The 26945-nt window shown below is 42.3% G+C and overlaps 2 protein-coding genes across 3 annotated transcripts; one reads left to right on the forward strand and one right to left on the reverse strand.

Moving 5' to 3' along the window:
• The first annotated feature begins 44 nt into the window (after positions 1-44).
• On the forward strand, positions 45-8812 carry RIDA (reactive intermediate imine deaminase A). The gene is made up of 6 exons (XM_005479481.4): positions 45-204; positions 4387-4492; positions 5045-5099; positions 5932-6000; positions 7529-7584; positions 8000-8812. Exons 1-6 carry the CDS (start codon positions 143-145, stop codon positions 8060-8062), a joined length of 411 nt encoding a protein of 136 aa, XP_005479538.2. The 5' UTR covers positions 45-142; the 3' UTR covers positions 8063-8812.
• Positions 8813-16714: 7902 nt separating this feature from the next.
• Positions 16715-23821, reverse strand: LOC106629402 (uncharacterized). Of its 2 annotated transcripts, XM_074554565.1 has the most exons (4): positions 23361-23809; positions 19112-19531; positions 17019-17135; positions 16715-16919 (listed from the first exon to the last, which is right to left on the reverse strand). In XM_074554565.1, the coding sequence occupies exons 1-4, from the start codon at positions 23413-23415 to the stop codon at positions 16864-16866; spliced, it is 648 nt and encodes a 215-aa protein (XP_074410666.1). In that variant the 5' UTR covers positions 23416-23809; the 3' UTR covers positions 16715-16863. The 2 variants fall into 2 exon arrangements, with proteins under 2 accessions (XP_074410666.1, XP_074410659.1); XM_074554558.1 differs by lacking the exons at positions 16715-16919; positions 17019-17135 and having other exon boundaries at positions 17431-19531; positions 23361-23821.
• Positions 23822-26945: the final 3124 nt, after the last annotated feature.

Genomic DNA, 26945 nt, shown 5'->3' on the forward strand with positions numbered 1-26945 from the left:
CCCGGCAGACCCCTGAAGGACTACATTTCCCAGAGGCCCGCGGGCGGTGGTGGGCGGGGCGTGCTCCGGCAGAACGCTAAGGGGAGGGAGTGCAGGCGGGGAGGCCCCAGCAGTCACTGCAGCTTCGGGACCAGCTCCTGCCATGACCTCGCTCGTGAAGAAAATAATCAGCACTGCTAAAGCCCCTGCACTGGGTCCCTACAGGTAATGCTTTAGAAAGATCTGAGAGTCTTGGTGGATAGCAAGTTGACCGTGAGCCGGCGGAGCCCTTGCAGCCAATGGTATCCTGGGGTGCAGCAGGAACAGTGGCCAGCAGGTCGAGGGAGGTGATCCTGCCCCTCTGCTCAGCCCTAGTGAGGCCACATCTGGAGAGCCCTATGCAGTTCTGAGCTCCTCAGTACAGGAAAGACAAGGAACTACTGGAGAGGGTCAGCAGAGGGGCACAAAGATGATGAGGGGTCTGGAGCACCTGAGGAGAGTCGGGGGAGCTGTTTAGTCTGGAAAAGACTGACAGGGGATCTCATGAACACCTATAAATACCTCATAGACAGGTGCTAGGAGGATGGTGCCAGAATCTTTTCAGTGGTGCCCATTGACAGGACAAGGGGCAATGGCCATAAACTAGAACAGAGGAGGTTTCAGCTCAACATGAGGAAGAATTTCTTTATATTTGGAGTGGCAGAGCAGTGGCACAGGCTGCCCAGGGAGGCTGTAGCGTGTCCCTCTCTGGAGACATTCCAAACCCGGCTGGATGCGTTCCTGTGTAACCTGCTCCAGCTGCCCCTGCCTTGCCAGGGGGGTTGAACTGAATCATCTCCAGGGGACCCTTCCAACCCTAACAATTCTGTGATTTTGGGAGCGGGAAGTCTCTCAGGGGGTGCAGGAGCAGGTTTTGCTGGCAGGGTTTTGGCATGTCCCTGGGGTCTGTCAGGTCCCTCAGGCCTGGGCTGAGGGCAGGACCCTGAGCAGGGGCCGCTCCTGGTACCCCCTCCCCAGTAACCCCCGGGGCGCCTGGAGTCTCAAAGCACGAGTGGGGCTGTGGGGCCACGGCAAAGTGCAGCCCCATAGCAGGAGGGGGATAGCTCAAAAAGTTAGGTTGGGAAAATAATTCTGGAATTAGTGGTAAGGAGTGAATTTAATAAAAAAAAAAAGAAGAAGAATGATTGCTCTCCAGAAAAAGGTGCTTGGCTTTTTTCCCTTCCATGTTGTGCAGGGAAGCTAGAGATGCTGACTATGCAGGTGATACAGAGTGAATGCTGAGCCCAATCCAGGGCGAGCTTGGTTGGATGGAGAATTCAATGCCTGGGAATTGAAAAGTCTTTCTTATTTTGAATTGTTATAAATGTTTTTCAGCCTAAAAACTTAACTGCTGTAAAAATATGTAAGATGTTCAGCATTTTCACAAGTATGTTGCTGTAGCAGTTTTGCATATCATTAAAATGAAAAATCCCAGTTTGAATTGGAGAAAGGCTTCTCTTTGCAATTTGGATATGAAAAAATGTTCAGTCAGTATAGTAGATTGTCATAGCTAAAGTACTAAAGGGTTTTTACCAAGATATTTTCTAAGAATTTTTAATTCTATATTCAGGCTTTGTGTTCACAATAGCATCTTTGTGCCTTCCAGGTGCATTTTTTGTCTCCATTACTTTGTGTCCTAAGCTTTCTAAGCTTCGGACTTCTTATAGGCATATAAAGATGGAAAAATACAAAGTGTAGAAGCAGAGAGACATGACATGAAGGTTAACTTCTGTAAACAATAAACTATTGGTGGATGGCAGCCAGGGGCCTGGCATTGCTTGGCATCAGGAGAACATCTAAGACATGGGAATGCAACAATTCTTTGTCTGCATGTCCACACCACTGTCCTGGACTTCAACATGGCTTTCAACTCCAAAATGTTGTGCTTATTGGTAGTTTTTGATTAAATACTGCTTATTGTGCAGCCTGTTAAATGTATGATGGGTCTAACATCAATAAGTTTATCACTAACTTAGTTTATCAGATTTTAGTAAACTTGTCAAAGTCCACAGAGCAGAAGTTGCACAAGAAATAACTGCCAGATCTCTGCTGTGAGGTCTGAGCTTGGTTACACAGCAATGAAGGATTGGGATGAATGAACTGCATTCCTGGTTCTGCTACAGCCCTTCAATATGATTTTTGGTGACCTATTTTTACTGTATTTTTCTATTTCATTTACTGCATCCATTTGCCAGTACCTTGAGATGGGTAGGTAGATGTATAAAAAGACACATCTGTGTATGGACCTATTTATCTCATTAATGTTATTAACCTTTTAAAGGATACTGTTCTTGTATTAATCCACAGTCATTTGTGTAAAGATCTGATTAACAGAGCATGGTTCCTAACACCATCTCTCTGACAGACAGTGTTGTTCCAAGGTCACAGTGTCTGCCCAGTTATGCATTCAGGCACACTAAGACGTGACTGACTTCGGACACACATCACATCCCTGCTGATTAATGAGTAGCTATGACTGGCCCTAGTTGCAAGGTGCATCTGCAGTTAAGAATTGATTGGGGTTTGTGGAGTTGAAGTTTCCCTTAGCTGCACTTGTACATTTGAGTGCAGTGCAGGTGTGCTCCCTGGCTGGTAAATTGTTCCTGGCCTCAGTGAATGGAGGATTCCCTGGTGGGCACACCAAGAGGAGGAAGCTGAGCAGACCCAATCAGGCTGCTGCAGATGTTTATCTGGCAGTGGTATCAGAAGGCTTCAGCTTGTTCTTTCCCAAGTTATTCATGATTTAGGACTCTCAGAAGGTCTCTGAGATAAACCTTTCACTGTCATTTGCTCTGTGATAAACAGTACAAGACAATCTCTTTCAGTGGAGAGCCCATACCTTCTTGTTGCACAGTTCCCTGTGCTTCAAACACAAACAGAAGGTTGTGCTCTGAGGGCCTCCCTCCACAGCAGCAGTAGTAGCAAAGAAAACTAAAGAAACCTATGTCTACATGCACACATTTCTATCAACAAGACTGTGTCAGCTAGAAAACTATTCACTGGTTTCTCTTCTTTGTATGGTGTAGTTTTGTGATTTACTCCGGTTTTGTTAGTTGATGACAGAAAAAATAATTCCCATGTAAGACAGTTTACCATATCTGACAAAGTTACTGGCTATTTTTTCCCCTCATGAAATTCAGGAGAATGTAGGGCAGGTGTAACAGAAAAGATGGGAAGTTCAGACTGCCTAACCCTGATCATTTGACTGAGTCCCTAGCTGAGGTTAGTACCTTGTGAGGTAAATGCATTAAGACAATCCAACTGAGTGAATCTCAGCTGAGAGATGTACTGAAAATATTCTCTGAATATGTCCCTCTTTTTCCATCAACATTAAAGGGAAGCAAAACTCCTATTTCAGATACTTCAGAAAGTGCCTAACTCTAGTTTGTGTAGCTTGAGAGAGCTGTTGAATGGCCAAAACATTGCATTTTCTTATGGAATGAGAAGAGATATGAAAAATGGTATTGACATGCCACAAGCACTTGCAAAAGAATCTTTCTATAATTTCTTTGCAAAATATTTTTAATTATTGGTTGAAGATAATGAAGTTGTGTCACTTGTATAATGTTTGCTAGGTAGTTTAAATCTTTGCTTTCAACTTTTAACCTCTTTGTAGTAGAGACATTAATAGTTGCTGACTCAACTTCAGCAAAAGCACACCTGACATTTTTATATAAATGTTTTGCAAATAGCTTGAATTTTGCATTCTTCTGAATTAACAGCAAAGAAGTCCCTCAGGTTATTTGGTGAGAGGAGAGTGATTGTTCTAGGAATGGAGTGATCAAGGTGTTTTGCTGACTGGCCAAATTCCTTACTCTGGAGGAATACTGCCAGAGAATCAGGGTACAGGGTCACCTCACAGCTGTAACTCATTTTCATAGTGCCTGTTTAAGAAGAAAAATGTTAAAAGTTAAATATCTTTTGACTTTCCTTTTTTTTTTTGTTTCTCCATTGCTCTGCAGGTGAATTGTGGTTGAAAGGTATTGTCTGCTTCTCAGACAGGGATGCAATATTTATCTGGGCAGGTGCAAAAAATGTTTTTATTTACTCTGCCTTCCCTCTGTGCTATTTGCTGTGAGGAACCTGTAGCTCAGTTTAGTGTTGTGTTACTGCATTTACAACTTGTGCCTTTGCAAGAAACAAAGGTTTATCTCCTCGAGGGCAGAGCTTAGATGGTGTAATCCCAGCTCTTCAAAAGCATAAGCAGATTGATGTGTGACTGCATGTACAGACTTGCATGTGCAAAACCTCAGTCTTCTTCCTGATACATTATAAAGTACTGTAGAAAATTTGAAATGTGCTTTTGGATTTGAAATTTGAAATGTTTTTGTGGGGGAACATGACCTAAAATGGCACTTGTGCTTTCAGCCAAGCCGTGCTGGTGGACCGGACAATGTACATTGCAGGGCAGATCGGGCTGGAGCCTTCCACTGGGCAGCTTGTCTCTGGAGGGGCAAAAGAGGAAGCCAAGCAGGTAAGAAGTCTTCCAGCAATGAACTTGTAATGGAGTTGCCATGTGTCTCATTAAAGGTGGAATTGTGGAAAAATTGAGGAGGATCGAGAGCACATCACATTGTCCAGATGAGGGAAAAGCAGGAGGAAATCATTCCATCTTAACTAATGCTGTCATTTTTCCAACAACTTGGAAAACACAAAGGTCAGGGTGGAAATCTGTTTCATGTAGGAAGGTATGAAAGGTTCAGTGTTTTGAAGCAAAGGTTCACACCCCAATAAAAACCCTGGCTTGAGTCAGGCAAAGTTTTAGTCCCCCAGCAGCAAAGAGGTGGAGTGAGATAATAGGATGAGATGGAGCTGCATCATGTATTTACATCTTATGAGTGGATGGTTTAATATTTATTAGATGCTCCTTCCTATTAATTTTTATTTAAGTTAGTCTTTTTTTGACAGTTGAGGTTCTGCTGGTTGAATAGTAACACTTCAGCCAAGTCACAAGTTATATTTACATACTTACATAAATATAACCCAGCTGATAGCTAAAAGATTTTTTGTTTCATGTTTTCTTTAGGCTCTAAAAAACATGGGAGAAATCCTGAAAGCTGCAGGCTGTGACTATGGCAATGGTAGGTGCTGCTGTGACTCTGGCAAACAGGTGGTTGTTTTTACCTGAATTAAAATATTAAAAAATCAAGTGACCTTTAAAAAAAAAAAGAAAACAGCTATTTGCTGAACATTCAATTGTTACCAATAGCTGGAAGAAACAAAAATTGTGAATTTAGGTTAAAAAATAAAGGAAATGAATCTGCATGGAAGTCTTTGCAATGGGTATCAATGGTACACTGTCTTTCACCAAAAACTTCTGGCAATGGTAGTAATGTTTTAATTCCAGCTGGGGGAGCTCAGGTACAGACAATGTTTCAGTGACTGCAGACATTTTAAGCTTTGCTCCAGGTGAAAGCAGGTTTGTATCTTTGCTGTTAGTATTCTAGACACTGTTTTTGGGGGGAGGATTCTACTGGTCAAGCCACACCAGGATTCATGCTGGGTTAGGCAGTCCTGGGAAAAATTCTAGCACAGAGTATATTTTCAGACCTTCCATGAACTTTTTTTTCTGGCAGCAGATATTATTATATATAAGTTATTGCCAGCAGCTGGCTTACAGCCTGTTGTATTTGATCTGCTTATCAGTTCAGTGCCTCTTGGGGGAATTTGGCTTTTTCAGAGCTAGTCAGGAATGGTTTAATTCCCTAAGGTTTTATTACATACTATGTGCTCAGATTTTTTTTAGGTGGTTCCCTAGGTTGTAGCTCTAATGGTCAATATCTGCAAAACTTTTCAAAATGTTTAGAATACTTGAGAGAAATGTATAAAATAAAAGCAAGAAATGCACTAAAGTTTTTCAATTTTTTTATGCAAGTCAGAGGTCTAAAATAACTGCACTTACATAATTTCTAGTTGTGAAGACCACAGTTTTGATGGCTGACATGAAGGACTACAATGATATCAATGATGTTTACAAACAATGTAAGTAGATATTTTAGTTGTGTTTTACCATTATGGCTTGTGGAAAAATTATGTTCATGGTAGTCAAAGTGTTTTAATGACTCAGATGATGTAGTTCCATATTTTTTGAAATTCCAGTAGAAATTTGTTTACAATTTCAAGTATCAGATCAATCAGAGCCTAATTTCATGTGCATTTGTGTTCTCCATCCCACTAACTCACTGTCCTGTGAAGATCAGCTCCTGCTATCCCTACAAGTTGATCTTACCTTGCTTGATGTTCTGCTGTCCTGGCTGTAATTCTACTGTAGGCCGCCTCCAATGCTGAATTTCAGATTTTATATCTCCATTTCTTTAAAGTCTGTATCTTTTGAATAATTTGAGGGCCATTGTTATGGGACAGGGCTCGTTCTTTATACAAGGATGAGCCATGCTGCTCCCCTTGAAGGAAAAAAGAGAACAGTGCTTGGTCAACAAAAGTGAATGTAGACTGAAATGGGTGATTCCAACGAGCCATGTTGGGCAGAATAATTTGGGACAATTTGCATGAGCTCCTTATTTATATAGCTTTGGCTTTTAATTAGATAGCAGCATCTGGTCTGGAATGAAGTCTCATTGAGAATCAAGTAACACAGTTTCCTACTTGTCAAAATGTACTGGGGGTGTGAGTTCTTAAGCAGGGTAAAACCAGACCAGCTGCATGCTTGGTTACTTGTTACCTCCAGCTGGAGTTTGAGCAAACAGCTGCTGCTGTTCTCTCATTGTGAGTTATTACTTCAATGCAGGACCCCAACACTTCCATTATTAACAGTTTTGTGATTACTGTCACTAGTAAAACTTTGACTTCATTATGCAGATTTCTTGATAGTGTTCAGTCTGGCTGGACAGGACTTTGAGCAATCTGATACAGTGAAAGATGTTCTTGGCTGTGGCGTGGTGGTGAATTGGACTATGTGGTCTTTAAAGATTCCTTCCAACCTGAACTATTCTCATATTCTGTAAATCCAGCTCTTATATCTTTACCAGTACCCTTCCCCAAGCCTTACCCCTGTTCTAATATCTGTGTTTGTCAGGTTCTAAATAGGCCTGTTTTTCCTCTGTTTTTCTTTGATATGAGTAAGGTTAGACTCCTGGTGACTTCCTGTGAATCTGGGATCTTTGCTCATGACTCTTTTGGCAGAGGCCTGTTTCTGTCTCCTGCTCCTTCTGTGAAAGAGCCATCCCCCATTCCCTGATGTTTGAAACTGGATGATCACCATTCTGATTGAATCATCCTTTTGCAGCCAAGTTGGTGTGAAGGCCCTGCAGTGTCAGCAGAGTACAGGTTATCACTGGCCACCAGGTCTCAACTGCAGCTGACTGCTGGGGGATGAGTGGTGGCTTGCTGAGATTGAGAGCAGTCAGTCACTAAAGCAAAAAAAAACAAGGCTGGCATAGAAGTCTTGTAGCCTTGAACCTGTTCCAATGATTTAATTTTATACAGATTACTTTGAACTCTGTTTTATCAAGCCAAGGTTAGTGATTGCTGGATGTTTCTGTTTAAATTACAGTTTTCAAGGCAAACTTCCCAGCCAGAGCAGCTTATCAAGTTGCTGCTTTACCCAAAGTAAGTGTCACTTTTCTATCTACAAAAAACCCCAACGTTTTCTGAAATACTACTGAAGCATTCTGACAGCTTTTTGAATTCTGAAATAGCTTTGATTGCAATTATTTCAATAAAGACTTAATTAGTTTCTTTTCTAAGTATACCATTGTTATTCCCACACATTGTCAGAGATCTGCATGTGAGATACATATTTCTTTATGGTGGAAAACATTAGAAATAAGGGGTTATGATACTTGAGTAAGCATAAATTGAATTTACAACATACTGAACATTGCTAAATCAGTAATACAACTGTCAGAAATATAATCTCTCTCAAATGTCACTCTGTTTTTTATGAAGTTGTGTTGTTCATCCAATTGCTTCATAAAATAGATACATTAAATTCCTAATATGTTTCTTCATTGTTTTGTCACAGGGGGCCAGAGTTGAGATTGAAGCTATTGCCATTCAGGGACCTCTCCAAGATGCTTCAGCATGACTATAAATAGAGATTGGATATCTTACAATGGCAGTTTTAGATTGAGTTAATACTTCTCCCTTATATCCAATTCCTACAGCTGACTAATAGCAGTTACACACAGCTGAAATCAGTAAACTTACTGAGGAAAGGTGCTTTCTTCAGCACTCACAGTGAGTTCTGTACTGACAAACTCTGAAAAGTGCCTGAGTCCTGCTAAAACCAGCTGAGCCAGATTGCAGGACAGGATCTGCCCTTTGTGGGGGTGACTGGATATTCAGGTATTAAGGTACATACCTGGGTGAATGTATTGGAGTTACACTATGGGTGATATGGACATGGAAAACTATACTGATTTGTAATTGTAGGTCTTTTGTCATTTTTTAATTTAAAATTTTTTACTAATGAGAAAACAGAACACATTAATTGCTTAGCATACATCTTCACTTCAGAGGAATTTTACTTTATTTGCTTCTGAATTTTCTTAACCTCTTTCTTTACATAATAGATTACTGTTGGGACTCAGATTTTTTTTTTCATATGTAAGCAACTGCTTAACAAAGACAATAATGATTTCAGAAAGAAGAAAATTATGATTTTCTGAAGTGGTACCTTTATAAATCAGATGGATATTAATATCTACATGTAACCGTTCTCATGATCTTTTTTATAGCAATTCAACTTTGACTGTTTTGATTTTAAAAAACCAGTAAAAATTAAAGAATGTTTAATGAGAATCAAATAAAATTGCAACTGCAAAATGTGCTTGTCTATTATGGGAACAAACTTTTCTTTTCCTGAGTGTGGTTTAATACTCCATTACAAAAAAGTCTCCAGCTTGCTTATACAATAACAAATTTGAACCAAGAGAATAGGCTTATCTACATCCTAATAGCTAAGGATTAAATTCTCCAGGACAGGAAGTTTTCAGCTACCATCATTACAGTTCTTTTATTTTTTTCCTCTGCCATTAAGGTCAGAAGCATTGGTTTGATGGGGTGATTAGAAAATATTGAGAAATCCAACTGGTGATGCCAGTAACTTATCCCATCCCTCTGTATTGATCTTCTGTCAAGTAGAAATAGATACTGTAAGAACAGTCAGCCCTACTTACCAGTCCTAGATTTGATGTGAAACAACCATTCCTCCTTTTCACTGAGCTTATAAATTGTACCATTATAGACAAAAGATTCTTATTGAGGTTTTCACAGCAAATATATGCAGCTATAAGGATTTTTTATAGAATTACCTTGCTTTTTCTGGGACATAATTATTTTTATTAGAAGCAAGATAATGCCTTTGTTATTTCAAACAGCAGACTTCCAAACAACCTTTGAAAAATGCCTGACTTTTCTCTAAATAAACTTCCTATGCATAAACTTTTTGTTGCTGTTCTTGTTCTGTCTCCTTGGCTGTACTAATAAGGCATCTTATGCTCTGTAGCTCTGATTCCATAAGCAGTCCCACCTAAGAAAACACATGGTCAGATGTGTTAGGAAGGAGTTAGTACTAACTAATATGGCTATGACTTTCTAGGAAACACAAAGCAGATGTTCCTTCATTTTGTTAATTAATAATAATTTAAAATAATGTAATTGAATGGAGTTACATTTAAACTTTTAAATGGAGTTAAATTCCTAATTTATTAGGTTTCTCTGTTACAGCTTTGTTTAGGTGTAATTACTTGGTTGGGATCTGTTTCACTGATTTGTAGGAGATGTAGTTCAAGTTTACTGTTAATGAGCTGATTTCAATTGTTTTGAGCATGAGCTGTGTTCAGCCTTTTATAACCCCGTGGTTTATCCCTCCTCACTGCTCGCTGCCTTCCTCCTGTGCCCGCCTGGAACCCAGCGCTAGGTGGCAGTTGCGGTATTGTGGTGGCGGGCTGAGCTGAGCATTGGCCGGTAAGAGCCCATCACAGCCCTCCTTGGGTGGCAGGAGAGTGAATGCACCGCTGCTCTGCACAGCGGGGAACAGTCTGAGACTGAGATGTAAATGAAACACCTGGAAAAGTTCCATGCTGGATGCAGCTGACAAGGCAGAACATACTGCCTCCATTAAGTGTTTGTATCAGTAAGGTGCATTCTGCAAAAACTCAGGAACAGAAATTCCCTTTTAGCTTTATGATTCTTCAGATGAGGATAGTTGTAGTTTTTAGACTATATATTTAAATCAAAGCCTTTCAAGACATTTTCTTGATATGTATTCTTCTGATACAGGAGGTTTAGAATAACTGAAATAAACTCTCTTATTTACAGCTCTAACATAGTTGTTTTCAAAATAAAAATTCTGCCTTCCACAGAGAAGTATGAAACATTTCTTTTATTTAAGCAGTTATATTATTTGACTATTCTTTAAAACAAAAGCCAACAGCCATGATTCTCCAATATGAAAAGCCTGTCTCCTAGGTCTTAATTTGCAAACTAAGTACATAGACATTTAACAAATCGTTTTAAATAGAGGTATGTTAAAAGGGTTTTGTTTTTCCTTTGGTAGATTGAGCTGCATGCAAAATACAAAGTTGCAATTCATCTTGTGCCATCCTCATTTCGGCATTTAAAATCTGTTTCTGTCACATGTAACTAAAAAAACACAGCAAAACACCTCTTTCTGTGAAAGTTAAGCAATGTATAAAGTACTGAAATGTGTATGATCTACCAAGTGTTTCTTTTAGTAAGACTCTTTCTTCTTTAAGTGATTATATTCTCAACAGGTTAAATAATGCAAAAAATAAATTTCAGTACCTAGTTTTAATGAATGTGTGTTCTCTTAAACCACATAAACTGCCCCAATCTTCTTCTACCTGCACTTTCTCTTGCTGCCATATTTACCTAAAAGCAGTTCCTCATTGAGTGAAAGAGCCGACCCCAGCCAGATGTGCTGGGATCTTCTGAGACCCTACAGTGTGTGTATGTGTCTGCACAGAGCTGGCAGGGTGCAAATTTAACCTCTTCTAGGGCTGTGTTTATTGGAAACTAGAAAAAAATTTCTACCAGAACTTTCTTGTTAGCTTGGAAAATAAGTTTGTTCTTTCTAGTGCACTGCCCAGCACTCCCTTCAGTGAGGAATGGTTACTTCTACCTTGGATGAAGTTGAGGCCTGAAGATCGTTTAGCTTTTGATAAAATACAAAACAATCCTCAAAAATGCTTGACTGTATTTAAAAAAAAAACCAACATGTTGCTTAAGATCTGGAGGTGTATCATATAAACACAAATATTGCAGCAAATCCTCCTTTTCCCAGCCTTTAACATGAGAAAGCTCTTTGACAGACAAATTTCTGCTCCTTGCAACCTCTGAGTAGTCCCAGGTATGCAGGGGCAAGTAACTGCAGGCAGTGGCTCTTTATCCATAGTACATGCTTTGCTAGCTCCCAGACCATGAATACCAGATCTCAATGAAATTTGCATGGCAGGGATGTCTTATTTCTCAGGGCAGGAGTGTTCAGCATATTTCTAGCAAGCACATTTTGATAATTTAGGTGATTTAACTTTTCATATTTAACATAGTATCAAGCATACTTCCTCTTTAGGAGAGGAAAAAGAGAATTCACCTGTTGTGATTATAGACTTTGTAAGGATGAAGATGATTGAGAAATACTGCTACTGTTTAGTCATAAACTGGTTTATATTCCTCTTGTTTTCATCTGCGTTGCTTAATGGCCTGAAGAAGCTGAACTGTGAAGAACATACACAGTCACCTGTCATCCTTGTAACAACAGTGGTAGAAAGAGTGACTCTGAGGTGAGCAGGTCATTGTGACTCCCTTGTATCTTTAAATTTTATTTCCAAGTGCAGTCTCCTCTGTTGCTATGAATACTACTGATCTCTGTCACAGAACTCTTGTTGGTTTATGCTTAAAAATAGTTTCATGCTTGCCAGACTGCAGTTCAGGATCTTGCCTGTTGGCAGCCTGTCTCTGCCAATTTCATCTCCTGTGTTTTGGAGTGGGGCTGTGCTAGTACATGTGCTGGTGGCTGAACTGAATTCCCAGCTCACAGGAGGAAATCAGCTGAGGATGGAAGTGCTTGGGGCATCCTGGAACATGGCTGTACACCCAGCCCAGTCCCATGTCACTTTGGGGTGTTCTCATTCTGCTCAATACCCGTTCCCCAACTCCTGAAAGTGCATGGTGATGTTTTTCATGGGATGGTTTGAGTATGTGGATAAAAACATTGACTACTTCTGTTTGTATTTTTGATGCTCACTTTAATGTCAATAGATGTTTTAAATAGACCTAGCAGCTTGTTTTAGCTTCTCTGTTACAGAAGGCCAGAAAAGCTAAAAAATAAATTAAAAGTGACATCCACCTAGCAAAAATTCCCTAACAAATGTATGCATTTGGCTTTTAAAAGTTTGTGGTGTTGCCTAGAGGAAGTTAACATTAAATGAAACTGACAAGTTCATAATAATGCTGCTAAGGAGAAAACCTTAGATTTAGTAATACAGCCAACTATCAGCTTATACAAAAGGTTAATAGGCCAAGGATATCAATTAGATTATTTAATACAAATCAGAGTCAGCTGGAGTCAGACATGTGCATGCACTATGAAATTATATCTTGGAGGGGATTTGTATAATTTGCTGGTGACAGGATTTTTGTTAAGTCCTATTATACAATAAAGCTATTAAAAGAGCAATATTGTGCTTGCCATTTTTAGGTAACTGACCATTTCTCCATGTCCTACATCCTTATGCCAGAGATCTTGTAAACACAGTCCCTAGCAATGTATTAGATCGAGTCCCTTTGCACAGGATATAGCCTCAAGCTGTGCCAGCAGAGGTTCAGGTTGAACATCAAGAGGAATTTCTTCACAAAAAGGGTTATTGGAATGGGCTGCCCAAGGCAGTGGTGGAGTCACCATCCCTGGATGAGAAATGACTGGATGTGGCACTTACTGCCATGGTCTAGTTGACAAGGTGGTCTTCAGTCAACATTTGGACTAAAGTAACTTAGAGTTGTTTTCCAACCTGATTGATTCTGTGATCCTGCAACATTCAGCACCAGAACAAATTTCTACTCTTTATCTGACCCAAAACACCAATCCTATCTAGGGCCTATTTCACAGCAAATTTGTTTGAAATATTGCCATTCAGCTTCATCTCCAAAATGACTATTTAGCATTTTGGAAAACAACCCAGACAGTCCCTGATAGCATAGAGAAATAAAATAGATAACCTTTTCTTTGGGAACAGGCTTATATTTGTCTCTTAGACAGGTTTGTATTTTCTCTCTTAGAAGTCCATTTTAGAAGCCACAAATGCATATGAGGAGAGCTACACAGTTAAAGACAGGTTATTATTGGCCATTAATGTTAACAGCTGTGAAGTGATCTTCTAGGATTTATATAACTAAAACATCCCATTCAATTAAAAATGCCCCCTGTATTGTACTACAATCCCTTCAAAAAATTTGAATTTAAAAATGGGGAGTGAGCAGCACACAGCTGGGTCGTGGACACTGCACTCTGTTATCTTCTATTTTCTGGAAAACTGCCCTCTGCATTTAGTTAGAGCTTGGTAAATTTTCTCTCCCAGTCCTCTGCGTGCTGTACATTTCAGCAGCTGCCTGCATTGGTAGTCCAGGCACTCAGAGGACCTGCCTCCATACACTAATTGAAGAGAAAAAAGCTACACTCTATTTTTCATGCTATATAATGTTGGTTGAAGGTTTCAAAATTTGAAGCCAGTTAATCTGAACCTGGTAAAACCTCCTAATTGAAAAAGGAATGCTCATACTGCTGTTGAAAAGGTATGCTGGTGTGTATAGAAGGCACTCTGTGGCAGGGAGATGAAAGTTTGAGTATTTCAAAAACTTGAAGCCCTGGCAGCTTGACTTCAAAAAATCTGTATTATATAAAACTTTTTCTGATGCCTCCTATTCATGTGTCTGTAGCTTGTGTTTCAATCCATAAAAGCCTTTATATTTTCCCAACCCAATAAAATTTAAAAATATTCATGTGAACAGAAGAGCAGGCCCAAGAAGAGGACATTCATTGAGACATAACTTCTATTCCTTGATATTAGCTGTCTCTGAAACACATGGAGAAAATTAATTTAGCAATTAATGGAAAGTATAACTTGATATTCACTAAATCTGACAGGAACTCAAAGTGAAAGTTCCCTGGAAGTATCACAGGATGGAGGGGATATCTGCTCTTCTCCCAAATCTGTAAGAATGTTCTGTATGGACCTAAAAGCAACCAGTGGTTCTGCTTCCTCTCTGCCATCCCATCATACACAGTCGCAGTTCCTGTCACAGACATTAACATCACCTCTGTGAGTCACTGCTACAGTCTCTTCTCCTCACCCTGGTGCCTTTTCTCTTAACTTTTGAAATCACTACATCCGTCCAGTCAGATTTGGCACAGAGGCAGGCACTTCATGGAGAGTAAATCCTAAGTAAGGACAAGAGACAAAGGGCACAAATTGAAGTGCCCTTTTAAATACAAGATTATTTTTTTTCTTTTACTGTAAGGACAGTTAAGTTATGGAAATAGGCAGCACACAATTGATGCAGTCTCCACCCCTGGGGATTCAAAACCCAGCGGGACAACCTATTCCTGCTTGAGCAGGACTAGACAAGCTCCAGAGGTATTTTTCTACCTCAGCTATTCCATGACAAAGTATGGCTGAGGAACTGCGTCCTGAAGCTACTGTTGGCCATCAGCAGCTGAGAAGCTCTGGGGCTCACTCGATGGCTAAAAGGCAGTGCCCCAGGGGGTGACTGGCTGAAATCACAGTGTCCGGCCATCCCACCTCAAAGTACTCCTTCCCCAGCTAGGAGACTCAGCAAGGGTAGGGAACATGAGAATGTGGGACTTCCTCACACTGAGCTGTGGTGTTCCATGAGGGAGGGTAAGGAACACTGGAAAGGTGGGAAATTTTGCCTGGGAATGAAGATGACCAACAAAAGTGATTCTCTGTGAATAAGATTTTTAATAGAACATGAAAAAAGCCAAGTCCCTTTAATGGTTTCAAATTCAACACTTAGTATGTTACTGAGCATTCCCTTGTTCTTAGGTGGACATCAGCTACCTTTAGAGCCCTATTTTTAATTTTTTTTTTTTAACTAGGATCAGCTTGTGTCCTCTTAGTCATACCCTCCTAGAGACAAAGATGTGAATATTTTCGATGTCTCTCAAAGTAAGAATTTTTCCATTCCCTTAAGCAGTCTTGCTTTCCTGCCCAGAATCTTGCTTTATTTCTCCAATATCCTTTCAAGATGGAAGAATTGCTCCCTTACACAACAGAACCCCAGGTTTAAATTATCAGTATTCCCTTCTTAGCATTGTTTGCTCCTCTTGCCTGCAGCTGTTCTCTGAGCTGGGTCAGTGCACTCCCATCATCTGAAATGCATTACCGACAGAAAAGTAGGGCTGCTCTTTCTGCTCCCTTGCAAAACTGTTGGGGAGAATACTGTCAAAGCAGGCAAATGCAGGAAGAATTTCAATAAAGCAATAAATTTCATCACTAGGTGAAATTTCTAGTAATGTTCAAGACCAAGCTGGATGGAGCTCTGACCAACCTGATCTAATGGGTGGCATCCCTGCCTATGGCAGGAGGGCTGGAACTAGGTGATCTTTAAGGTCCATTCCAATCCAAGCCTTTCTATGATTCTCTAACTCTTCAGGAGCAGGAAGATGTTCTTTGAGGTTTCCTAGAACAAGTTAAGTGCTTTGCTGAATTCATAGCACAGAGAGATGATTCTTTGCAAAAGCATAGGAGCTTTTAACAAAGAATATAATTTCCTTTAGCCCTCTGGCAGGAGCATTAGCAGCAGTGCTACAGCTGGCTTGCCCAAAGGCTGTGACACATCCCAGCATTGGGAAGGAACCAAAGAGTGCTCACCCCAGGTGCAAGGGGCTCCTTTGGAAGTCATGAAAGACACTGGTGTAAGGTATCTGCCACCCTTTCTGCTGAAGCTGTTCTCCTCTGAATTACAGAAATACCTGCTAGCCCAGAGAGATTCTGAGCATGACCAAGTACAACAGTGATTAGGGGGAAGGGGAGGAGGAGAAGGTGATTCCAGCTATTGCATTAACATTTGCTGGGGGAAAGGGGGAGCATTGCCTGCTCATCCTTTTCCACATTCCAGCAATACCATAGGGTAACCTGTGGTGCTGGAATCACCATCCCTGGAGGTGTTCAAAAAACATGTGGATGCAGCACTTAGGCACAAGATTTAGTGATGGACCTGGTAGGGCTGAGTTAACAGATAGACTCAATGATCTTTTCCAACCTAAATTATTCTGTGATTCTAATTCTGCCTTCTGGGGCGTGTGAGCACCTTACATGATAGACTCACGTGTGAGGTTCTTAGTGAATGTGGAGGAAGAAGAAATAACTTTTGTAGCAAGACAGTGGTGACAGAATTTTGACCATAATCTCAAAGTCTGCCAGAGGGATAATCTTATCCCCTTTAATTTTTCTCTTCACTGATGTGACAGTTTTCCAGAGGAACTTTATTTGGCCTGTGGCTTTTCCTTCCCACCATGTGACAGAATATGCTGTGTAATGTGCTTTCATCACAGCACCTCACTGCTGATTTCAACTGATAAGGAGAACAAGGGGATCTAAAATGACTGGCACAGAATGGAAATCACAAAGAACCATTAAGGCTTAGCTTACAAAGTCAAGCCTGCAAATAATAATAAGCAGAGTCATGACTTGAACAAAGGTTTTTTATTTTCCAAGACTGCATGTTACAGTCTATCATTCTTCCCAAAGTGGGTAAAGTTATCACTGATAAGGCTTGTGTATTATATAAAGATGACCCATGTAAAAAGCATGACTTCCAATTGGTTGCTTCCAAAAATGTCTTTTACTGTAAAGTATTTTTGATTCTCTTGTGTAAAAATGCAGAAAGCAGCTGTATGCCTACAGGGGAATAACAAGATATGCTCAATAAGGACAGGACAGTCTTTGCTGTCTCTTAAACAACAACCCATGTGGTCCTTCCCTCCTCTGTCAACATACCTATCTCTGTCGCTGCTGCACTATCCACAGCTTCTCCTGTTTCTTCTTCTTTTGTTTCAGGCCCTTCACTTACTGTCTCACTGAGCAGCTCAGTTTCCACCTGTTCTCCCGTCTCACCTGGGAAGGGTAACCATGGAGATCAAATTAGGATCCACTAAAAAAAGCACCAAGTGTCCCAGCTTCTTTCTGTAAACCTGATTTTGTTTTGTAAGCTCTCCAATGCACATTATCAAGGTATCCCCTGAATGAACCCAGAGAGAACAAACAGGAAAACAAACACTTTTCATCATCCAGCTGAAATATGGTTGCCTTATGCTCATGAAGTTCTCCTAATGCTTTCACAAAATCCCCTTGATGCTGTATCCAAAGGAAATAATGAGTATATTTCTGCTCAAATTGTTTTTTCCTGAATTTTATTTCATAGATGTGCAGTTTTATTTGCAATTGGAAAAAAAAAACAGAAATAGAAAACATGGTAACATGCAAGTCTGGCTGAAACCCTGCTTTCCCAGGGAAGCTGCTGCCTAACTCATTTCCTCCCATAGCTATGAAAGCATAAAGGGAAAGCAAAACAAATGCTAAGTATCATATGTACCATAGCATCAAAATAGAAAATCCCTTCTTCCTCAGAAGAAAGGAAGAGAGTGCACACAAGTTAAGGCATTCCTTCTACCACGGAAATAATAGGAGCAAAACTCTTTTCCCCAAAAGCTTCATTCACACGCCCTGCACACACCACTTGGTGCTAGAGGCTCCACAACTCATCTTCAGACAGACAGACAGACAGACAACTGTAAACATGTTTCTACTGATGAGATGTGACAGCACAAGCTCCAGGGTGTGCTGCTCTGCCTCTGGCACTGCCCTCAGGCTTACAAATGGTGAATAATGAAATTGGAGTTTGCAGCTGGGCAGGATGTGTCTTTAACAGGTGAGCAACCCGTCATTTGCTGCTTACATAAAACAAGACTTTATTCCAAAGGATAGATGATTGTGTAGAGGACAAAATGTTTTCATGAAGAGACACAGGAGAGGACATAGCAATCCAACAACCATGCTCAGCTACAAAGGATGTGCAAAGAATGAGATTCATAGAGCCAGTTCAGAGACAAGCAGCACAAAGCCACAGGAGTAGTGTCAGCGTGTGTAACTGGCTCTGGAATTCACACGGATCAGTCCTTCTGCACCTCACGCTTCTGCAAGGCCAAAGTGGAGTGAGGATGTCTCCCTGCAGAGAAATACTCCTCATGTGCTTCACCTGCTCGTTCCCTGAAGAAGAACTACCCCAGGAAGGCACCTGATTCCTTACTGAGATACTTTGTACCTTTTAGGAGAAACTTGATTCCTGCTGTGAAGTGTTCATCTTCGGCAAGTGCAGTCCATGTCCTCTGGGCACTAGCCCAAGGAGGAGCATAGCCTGCAATTTCCAGGAAGGAGCACACCTCCTGCTAAAGGTCCCTCCACAGCACGTGGAAATCCCATCACCTCAGACACCACTGCTTCCTCACACAGCCTCTCTCCCTACCCAGTCACGTCCAAGCATTGGTGCAAAACCAGCCCGGTATCTCTGCACTGCTGCTTCTATTCTGCTTGTCTTGTAGCCAAGCTTCAAGGACACACTGGAGATGCCAAGTGTGCATCAAAGAGATGCTTTTTCTTCTACATCCAGCTTTATGTGTGCAGGGACAGTTGGCACATAATTAATAATTAGTAATTTATAATTTAATTTTTAGTACATGTGACTAAATAATTGAACCTTGGGCTGCGCAAATAGTAAGGAATGTATCTGAGCTACCCAGAGATACAATGTTTTAAATGAGGGGTATGGTGGGACATTTTACCTGCTAAGAACAAAATGAACATTAAATTAAATAGAAGAGGTGGAACTGCTGATTAAATTTATTACAGCTTGGACTTGTAAATCCGAGGCTTCCCCAGCCACATTCTTCTATGCCTCCCATTGTACAGACTCCCTGGACCAAATTCTGACTCCAGAAACTCATTTGAGGCTCTTAGTAAAGCCAAGAGGACCCACACAGAAGTCCCTGGAGGTAAATTTTGGTCTTCTGAATTTATGAAAGCACAAATATTACCCTCAGCGAGGTGCTCCTCTTCAGCAATATGTACTTTCTCGACGACTTCCACTAGAGAGGTGTCACTGCCCTCTGCCAGCCCACTGTCCTCTGCTGGTTCTGGCGATGGTGCCCCAGCATCTTCTCCTGGCGCTGGCGGTGAGGGGCCCCTGCTCTCCTCTCGCCACACGGAGGGCAGCTCGGAGCTCTCCTCCTCTCCTGCAGGCAGCGGCTCGGTGCCCTCTGGCTCCTCCCTTTTACTGACCGACCCCGTCTGTCCCTCCACGTCCCGGAGCGCGGCTGAAGCCTCCTCTGCCGGCAGCTGCTGGCCCGGGCTGCTCCCCTCCGAGGCCAGGCTCGCCCGCTCTGCTGGCTCCAGCGGGGCTTGGCCAGCTGCACTTCCATGGTCACCTGCAGTCACGGGGTTTGCACCTGAGGATGCTTTCAGTCACAGCGGGGCAAGGAAAGGAAAAAGAGGATTACAGATAATTGGTGAATGGGCACGTAAGATGGATGACAACTAAACCCACAGTGAACCACACAAGCAGTACCTGACAAAGAGCTTCCTCCTGGCTGGGGAAACACTCCCTCCCAGGTCTGCGCACATATCCAGTAGAGGATGGTGTGGCTCTTACAGTAAAAATAAGTTTTCATTTGATGCATGCAATACATTTTTACATGAAGAGAGCAGACTTGTTTGCATGTCAATGTTCAATTACATTTTCCCTTTTGAATCTGCAGCGTGCAGGTGCTTTGCTGGTGATGGGACACTGCAGGGAAGCACCTTTTCCTACCCCAAACCAAGCACAGCATCAATGTGGGGAGTGTGAGGGAGCTGCTGTCCTGGGCTGTGTGTGAGAAGTTCTGGTGGTACCTTCAGGTGGACTGAAAACAACCCCTGAGAACCCAGAGGATGAGCAGTGCTCACCTCATAAAACAAAAACCACTTTGTCTGTCTTTTTCAATACTAAACTACCATTCATACTATGTTTTGTCTAGCAAAGAAAATCAGCAACAGGAAGCCTAAACAAATTAAAACTTCCACTTCTTTCATCTTTCATCAACTTATTGGCTAGCAAAGCAATGGAGTTTGGCAGAAAAAAAATTTATGAATAAAGAACTGACAAAATTACTTTGACAGGTATTTAAGGATAAAAGCTGAAGACTCAAAATGAGCTACACCTACCTATCAGACTGACTTACTAACATTCTAATGAAATTCAGTTTGACAGGATCTTGTACTTAACCTTTTCCTAAAGAATGTCAGGATGAAACCCCTGGTAATTCAAGCATGAAATCTGTTTATATAATAAATACAAAACTGGAAAAACTGTATTTTCTGAGAAAATTATGATTGCAGTGTCAATGCCAGTAAGCAGAACCATATGATACTGTTCACAGATGAACACATCTACACATGTTCATATAGACATAGATGAACAGGAAAAAAATAGTACACCCTGCTCTTAAAACATCTGCTTGAATATTGCTGCCCTTAAAGTAAGTTTAGAGTTCTTTTGAGACATTCAAACAAAACAGCTCCCCAGCAAGAGTCACCTCATCAGCATGTGCCTACAGACCCAGGGAAGGATGGCTAAACCAGAAGAAGAGCAAGAACTGAGAATCTGGACTGTTGAGACAGACAGAAGACAATTTTGACTGTGTGACAGATAAAATCTCACTTGTCCCAGGAACTGTCAAATCATCCAAGTTCCAAACAACCCCTCCAAACCCACAGTGGCATGGCAATTTATAATGCAACAGCAGGAGGCAAACTCAGCAATGGGTCTCTGACAACAGACCCCCCACCCAGACCCCCCACCAAGGGACAGCTGCCAGGGGCAGAGGGCCCCAGCCCACGGGGCTGAGTGTCAATCTGTCAGGGGAATTCCTCTGTCAACCTGTTCAAGCCCCTTTGCTACCTGTTTACACTCAGTCTCCACTATACCCAAGGGGAATGAGGGCTGCAGCCCACTTACACCCCCTGGAAAACACATCTTGGCTGGTTTTAAGCCTGCTGCTGGTCATTTCATCAAGGGGCAGTTCTTGCATTATGAGAAACAGCAAATATATTTCCTTGGTTGCTTTCTCTAGATCTCTATCACACCTTGTCTCCCAAGCACTCCTTTTCCTAAAATGAAGCTCAAGGTGAAACAGATACCAAATCAGAATAGTGAGTAAATGTTAAACTTAAGCTACTCTAAGCAGTGATTAAAAAAGTAATGTACGCTCAGAGACCAGAAATTTGATGTTTTCACATTTTTATTTTTCATCCCTTTAGACACTTTTCACACCTTCACCTTGCTCAGTGCCAGATGGAGAGAGATCATTTAAAGCCTACAGATAGAAACAAATGAGCCATGAAAATTAGCATGTTATACAGAGTTTTAATTCATGTTAGCAGTAAAAGAAACAATTCAAATGTATTATTACTAGGAATCTCCTGCAGCTTCTATAAGCATCAGCCCTATAACTTCCAGCTAGCCCTCTCTACATCAAAATGTTTTATAAAAATTGGATTATGAAATACTGCTATGCAACACAAGATCTGCACTGCTGGAAACCCTGGAAGCATTCCTGCGCTCTCATCTGAAATGCAAAGAATTCCCTAATATGGAAAAAATAAATCCTCTCACTAATCTGTTCAATAACTTTATCCCCAAGAAAAATGAATATCATGTGGCAGTCAGCATTCCTAGAATTTCTTCTAGTTTTGTTTTATTTTTAAATTTAAATTTTTTAATTTTTCCTGCTGTAGACTCTTTTAGCTGGAAAAACACAGTGAATGTATGTGATCCATGGCTACAGTATTTTCTCTTTGCCTTCTTTCCTTTTGGAAAAGCCTCAAAGTTTTATGAGTTACACATCACTGGAAGAAAATGAAATGCAGTTGCCCTTATTAACTTATTTAGAGAAGTATTTTTCAAATTATCTTTTCTTATTAAATTTTTAACATATCTGGTTAGTAATTGCCAAATTAATGCAGATCTTTCAGCTGTAATTACAAACTGCATTTCGTCCTTGCTGTGACATTAGTGTATGTATTTAGAACATTTCATGACCCATCCTGCCATGAACGTGCTTTTATACAGAATAATTAAAATACTCAGAATAAATTACTTCTGCTGTTACTTTGAACCCTTCAGTGCTCCTTTGCAGGTATCATTTAGTGGAGGATGGAAAGGCAGAGGAATTGGTACATTGACAGGTGACGGAGACAGCAGGTACAGCATAAAGAGGTTTCTCCTGATGCTTTCAGCAGATCTGTGCTGGCTCTGTGGGGGCAGCGCTCATCCCATAACCTGCTCTCCTCTCTGCAGTCACAAGCCACAGCACCACAAGACAACACACAGAATATAAACCAATGCAAAAACCATGGATGCTGCAGGCACAGTAACACCAACAGATCATAACTCAAGAATACAGGAAATAAATGCAGTAAAATGAAATGCAAACAACTTTTTTGGGTCTGCCTTCGAGATGTATCTTTCTGGAGAGGACAATTCCTGTAACTGCAGCATTCAGGTTCTTACAGAAGTGTTTCCAAACCTTCCTTGAAGCAAAGAGCTAAATATGATAAACATGGAAACAAAGTTTTGTTTTAGTTTTACTGAATAGCAAGGATATTCTCATGGAACATCCTGCAAATATACCTTGCTCACAAAATTAGTCTGCTGTGACTTGAGCCAATTAAAGCCACATGAACATTGCCGACGCTGCACACTATGTCGGGGTGGATTTTGTAAGAAAAAGGAAGGATAGCAGGGTCAAATATTACTAGTTCATTATTCTTTTAAAGAAGGAAAGAAAGGGCATTAGACTGGCAAGGAACTACACAAAAAAACCAACAGCAGGACGTATCTGGAAATTAGACAAACAAAAAAACCTGCGGAGTGGAGTGGAAGTGACTTGGGCATTCATTCACAAGATACACCAGTTTCGAAGCCACCGCTCACGGGGCGCAGCTCCCTCCTCGGCGCGGGCAGAATGAAAAGCCGAGGCAAGCCGGACGGCTCCTGGCCCCGCTTCTGGGGTTTCTGTGGGACGCGCACCCGCGGCGCCTTCCCTGCGACGGGACGGGACAGGACGGGACGGGACGGAATGGGACAGGACAGGACGGGACGGGACGGAATGGGACAGGACGGAATGGGACAGGACGGGACGGAACGGGACAGGACGGGACGGGACGGGACCACCTGAGCGCAGCGCGGTCCCGCATCCCCAAAGAGCTCTGCGGGTTCCCCCCGCCCGGCTCCCCCGCCCCGCTCACCCGGCAACGGCGGCGGCTCCTGGGGGCGGCTGCGGGCGCTGCTGGAGCAGCCCATGGTGGGGCCGGCGGCCTCTGCAGCCACTCCCGACGGCCGGCTCGGCTCGGCTCGGCTCGGCTCGGCTCGGCTCGGCTCGGCTCGGCTCGGAGCGCGGCTGGCGCGGCCCCGGGCAGCACGGACCTGCGGAGCCGGGGGGCGGCCCCGGCGCTGGAGCCTCCCCCGGCGCTCAGGCCTGGCCGGCTGCCCCGGGGCGGATTCCTGCGCTGTGCCAAGGTGCCACTAGGTGTGAGTGGCAGCCGGAGGGAAGGGACTGCAGGGCCGTGTGCCCCGGAGCTTAACCCTGAGGGTGTGCCCGTAAACCTCGCTAGCAAGCTTCGAGCCCGATAGCACCAAGGAGAGGAGACCCGCAGCCCGGCTAGGAGGGTGCAGGTCTGGGCAGCCGTATCACACGGACTCGGAGGCCACGCCGATGTTCGGCGGTCCGTGAATGCGGCTGAGCTTGTGCACCTGAGAGCGTGGGGTGTCTGTAGGGAACCCCAGACCGGACCCGGGGAGGGAGCAGCAGGGCTGGGTTACCTGCACTGACTGTATGAGGTTTGGGCATCCTGGGTGTGGGCTCGTACGCACACACAGGAGCCGCAGCCCCGCCGCCAGCCCTCCCTGCACACAGCAACTGCTGCGGGATGCACCCGTGGGACTGAGAGGGACAGACAGACCCCTGGGGTCTCAGCAACTCGGAGGCAAAAAGGAATCCCTGGTTTGCAGAGTCCTCTGGGTTCAGCGACCACCCTGCAACATCCTTACCATCAGCCTGAAAGGCAAAAATAATATAATATTTTTATATTTGCTTATAGGCAAATTGACAGATGTCCAGGAATGCTGAGATGACCTAAAAACTTCCCAGAGTGTAAGAATGAGGAATCTTTGCCACACATTTGCTTGCATGAGCAGATAACGTATGTATTGCAGCCAAGACATAATTAATTTATGTCAAATTTAGACTAGCCATGCGTTCTTCTAAATGAACTTTTTTATCCACCCATAAATTTATTCAGACAAATCATATTGTATTTGGACATTTTTCCAGGGTTTGTGATGTTCCACAGCCAAGGTATAGCAGTAGCGATAACTCCAATAATTTCTGCAATAGTTTCTGCTTCCTCAGTTTGAATTAATTTTCAGGATGCTTTTAGAAAACAACAGAAAAAAAATCCATTGTAGGCTCTATAGATTTCTAGGTAGCTATATATGAGATTACTATGAGACACTAGACACTGAAATGCTGATAACTTTACGATTAGCAAAATGTTGCTCCGTGACAACAAAAGCAGAAGTGCAAAAAGAGGCTTAGCAACTTAAAAATTAATTTCAGAAATATTTAACATTCATGCTGTTGGTGTGAAATCCTTACTGCTGTGGTGGGAGTGAGCTCAGTTCCCTACACAGCACGTGGGGATTTCCTGTACAGCACAGATGGAGACACCCAGGCATCCCACTGCTCTGCTGCCACAGGTAGGAAACAAAAGTGCCTGGGACTCCGAAGCTGAGGAAGCCTGACATGCCAGGAAACATACCTGATATCCCACCTTTCTTCTGTGATCTTTCAAAGAGCAAACTAAGGAGGACAGACCACCGGGACAGGCTCATCAAACACAGGGCGCTGAGGGAAATAAGAAAGGGAAGTTTACATTCAGTTCATTCTCTTGCCTGCAGAGCTTTGTACCTGCTTCCCTCCCTGTCCTAAGCAAAGGGTGAGCTGTGCAGAGTGCACCTCCCATCCAGATGACTGATGCAGCAGAGAAAGGAACTCAGGGTTTGCAAGGCCAGAGAGAGGAGCACGGGGCAGTGTGTGCTGGCAGCAAGGCTCACCCGGGGTGCTCTGTACTTCATGTTCTTTAAACAGGCCTTGGATAGGATACAGAAATAGAAATGAAAGCCCAAGGGCATTTTGGCAGGTGACTCCCACAAACACTAATTAACAATGTCATGGTCTTCCCTCTTCCTGTGTGAAGAAGAAGTTGCATCTTTTGGGCAGGAAGGCTGCGCATAACAGAGCCAGTGCTGGAGCTGGGCACGGCAGGGCCAGGACAGGGCTGCACCTCAGAGCTTCAGCCGGATCACACGGCCAGGCCAGGCTTGGCCAACGTGTGCCCTCTGCAGAGCACTCAGCACAGACATATCCCCCCACAGACACGCTGCCTCTCTGCCACCCTCCTGCCTTCTGGGAGCACGGGATTGCACAGACCTTCTACGGAGTACCAAAGAAATTAAAGTGACACTGTGGCTGCAGAATGATGTTGGCAGATGAAAATCCTTGGTAGGTTTTCCATCTCATCTCTTCCCCTCGGCAGGGCACCTCTCCACAGACTCTCTGTCTCTAATCCAAACCACCCAGAGACTAATCCAAACTCTAATCCAAACTGCCCCAGCTGAAGGCAGTACCAAAGTAGCTAAGTAGCTAAAAAAGTAGCTAAAAAAAACCCCAAACCTTTAAGAGCAAATAAATGAAACAATTATATTAAGCTAATTATTTTACTCAGGAATACAAATTGGGAAATTAAAATTAAATGTAAACTATGAGTATTTAGGGATAGCTGTACATCCAGACATAAAGCAACAAATACCTATGACCTCTTATATACAATCAGCAATACACTTCCAAAAGCAAACTTCATGAAGATTTCTCTAAGGCCCTGATGATTTTTAAGTTCTCCAGGCCAGTACTACATGACCAAACTTGTTCCACTCATTCCAGAGCTCACTAGCTGTTACGATTTTTGAGTATTTTAGATATTATTCCTACTGCAGCAATTAAATTTATATTTATTTTCTGATAGTCCCAAATCTTGTTATTTTCCAAATACAGTGATTTTTCAAGATATTATATTATTCAAAGTTTTCTTTTTGATGACTTCTTTTCTCAGCTCTTTGGGTACAGGACGACCAGTACCTAAACAAGTAATAAAATATTCTAAATTGTTTATTGTGTCAAGTAATCCAGGCCAAATGTTTCACTGTTTCAAATATTTGTAGGTCCATTGAAGGCTGTTCTGTGATGCTGAATTATGAACTGCAGAGCTGCCTTCTGAAACAGCTATTTTTGTTTTGCCTGGGATAGCAATGACCTCGAAACTTAGCTCCTAGTACATGCCTTGTAATTTTCTGGAAAGGGGTCAATCTGAAGATTTTCTCATCAAACTAATTACTGTCTTTAGAAATCTGCACCTGTGGATTTCTGCACAATTTGACCCTTAGAAAATGCAGTTTCTCATTGTACTGGCACTGGATTTAAGCTGGCTACACATAGAGGTATAAAAATGCATGTATTTATACATGTATATATTTATGTACGTGCACACACACACATACTTAACATGCTTTTATTGGCTGAAAATCTATCCAGGTCTGCAGATATCCAGGTATTTGCAACAGACAGTATTTAACCTCAAGGTTGTCCCTATTCCCTAATGAGATAGCCTTTCTCCACTTCACCCATTTTCCTCCACAACTCCCTTCCTTCCTTCCTTCCTTCCTTCCTTCCTTCCTTCCTTCCTTCCTTCCTTCCTTCCTTCCTTCCTTCCTTCCTT

The sequence above is a fragment of the Zonotrichia albicollis genome, chromosome 1 (assembly GCF_047830755.1).
Source record: "Zonotrichia albicollis isolate bZonAlb1 chromosome 1, bZonAlb1.hap1, whole genome shotgun sequence".
Classification (NCBI taxonomy): domain Eukaryota; kingdom Metazoa; phylum Chordata; class Aves; order Passeriformes; family Passerellidae; genus Zonotrichia; species Zonotrichia albicollis.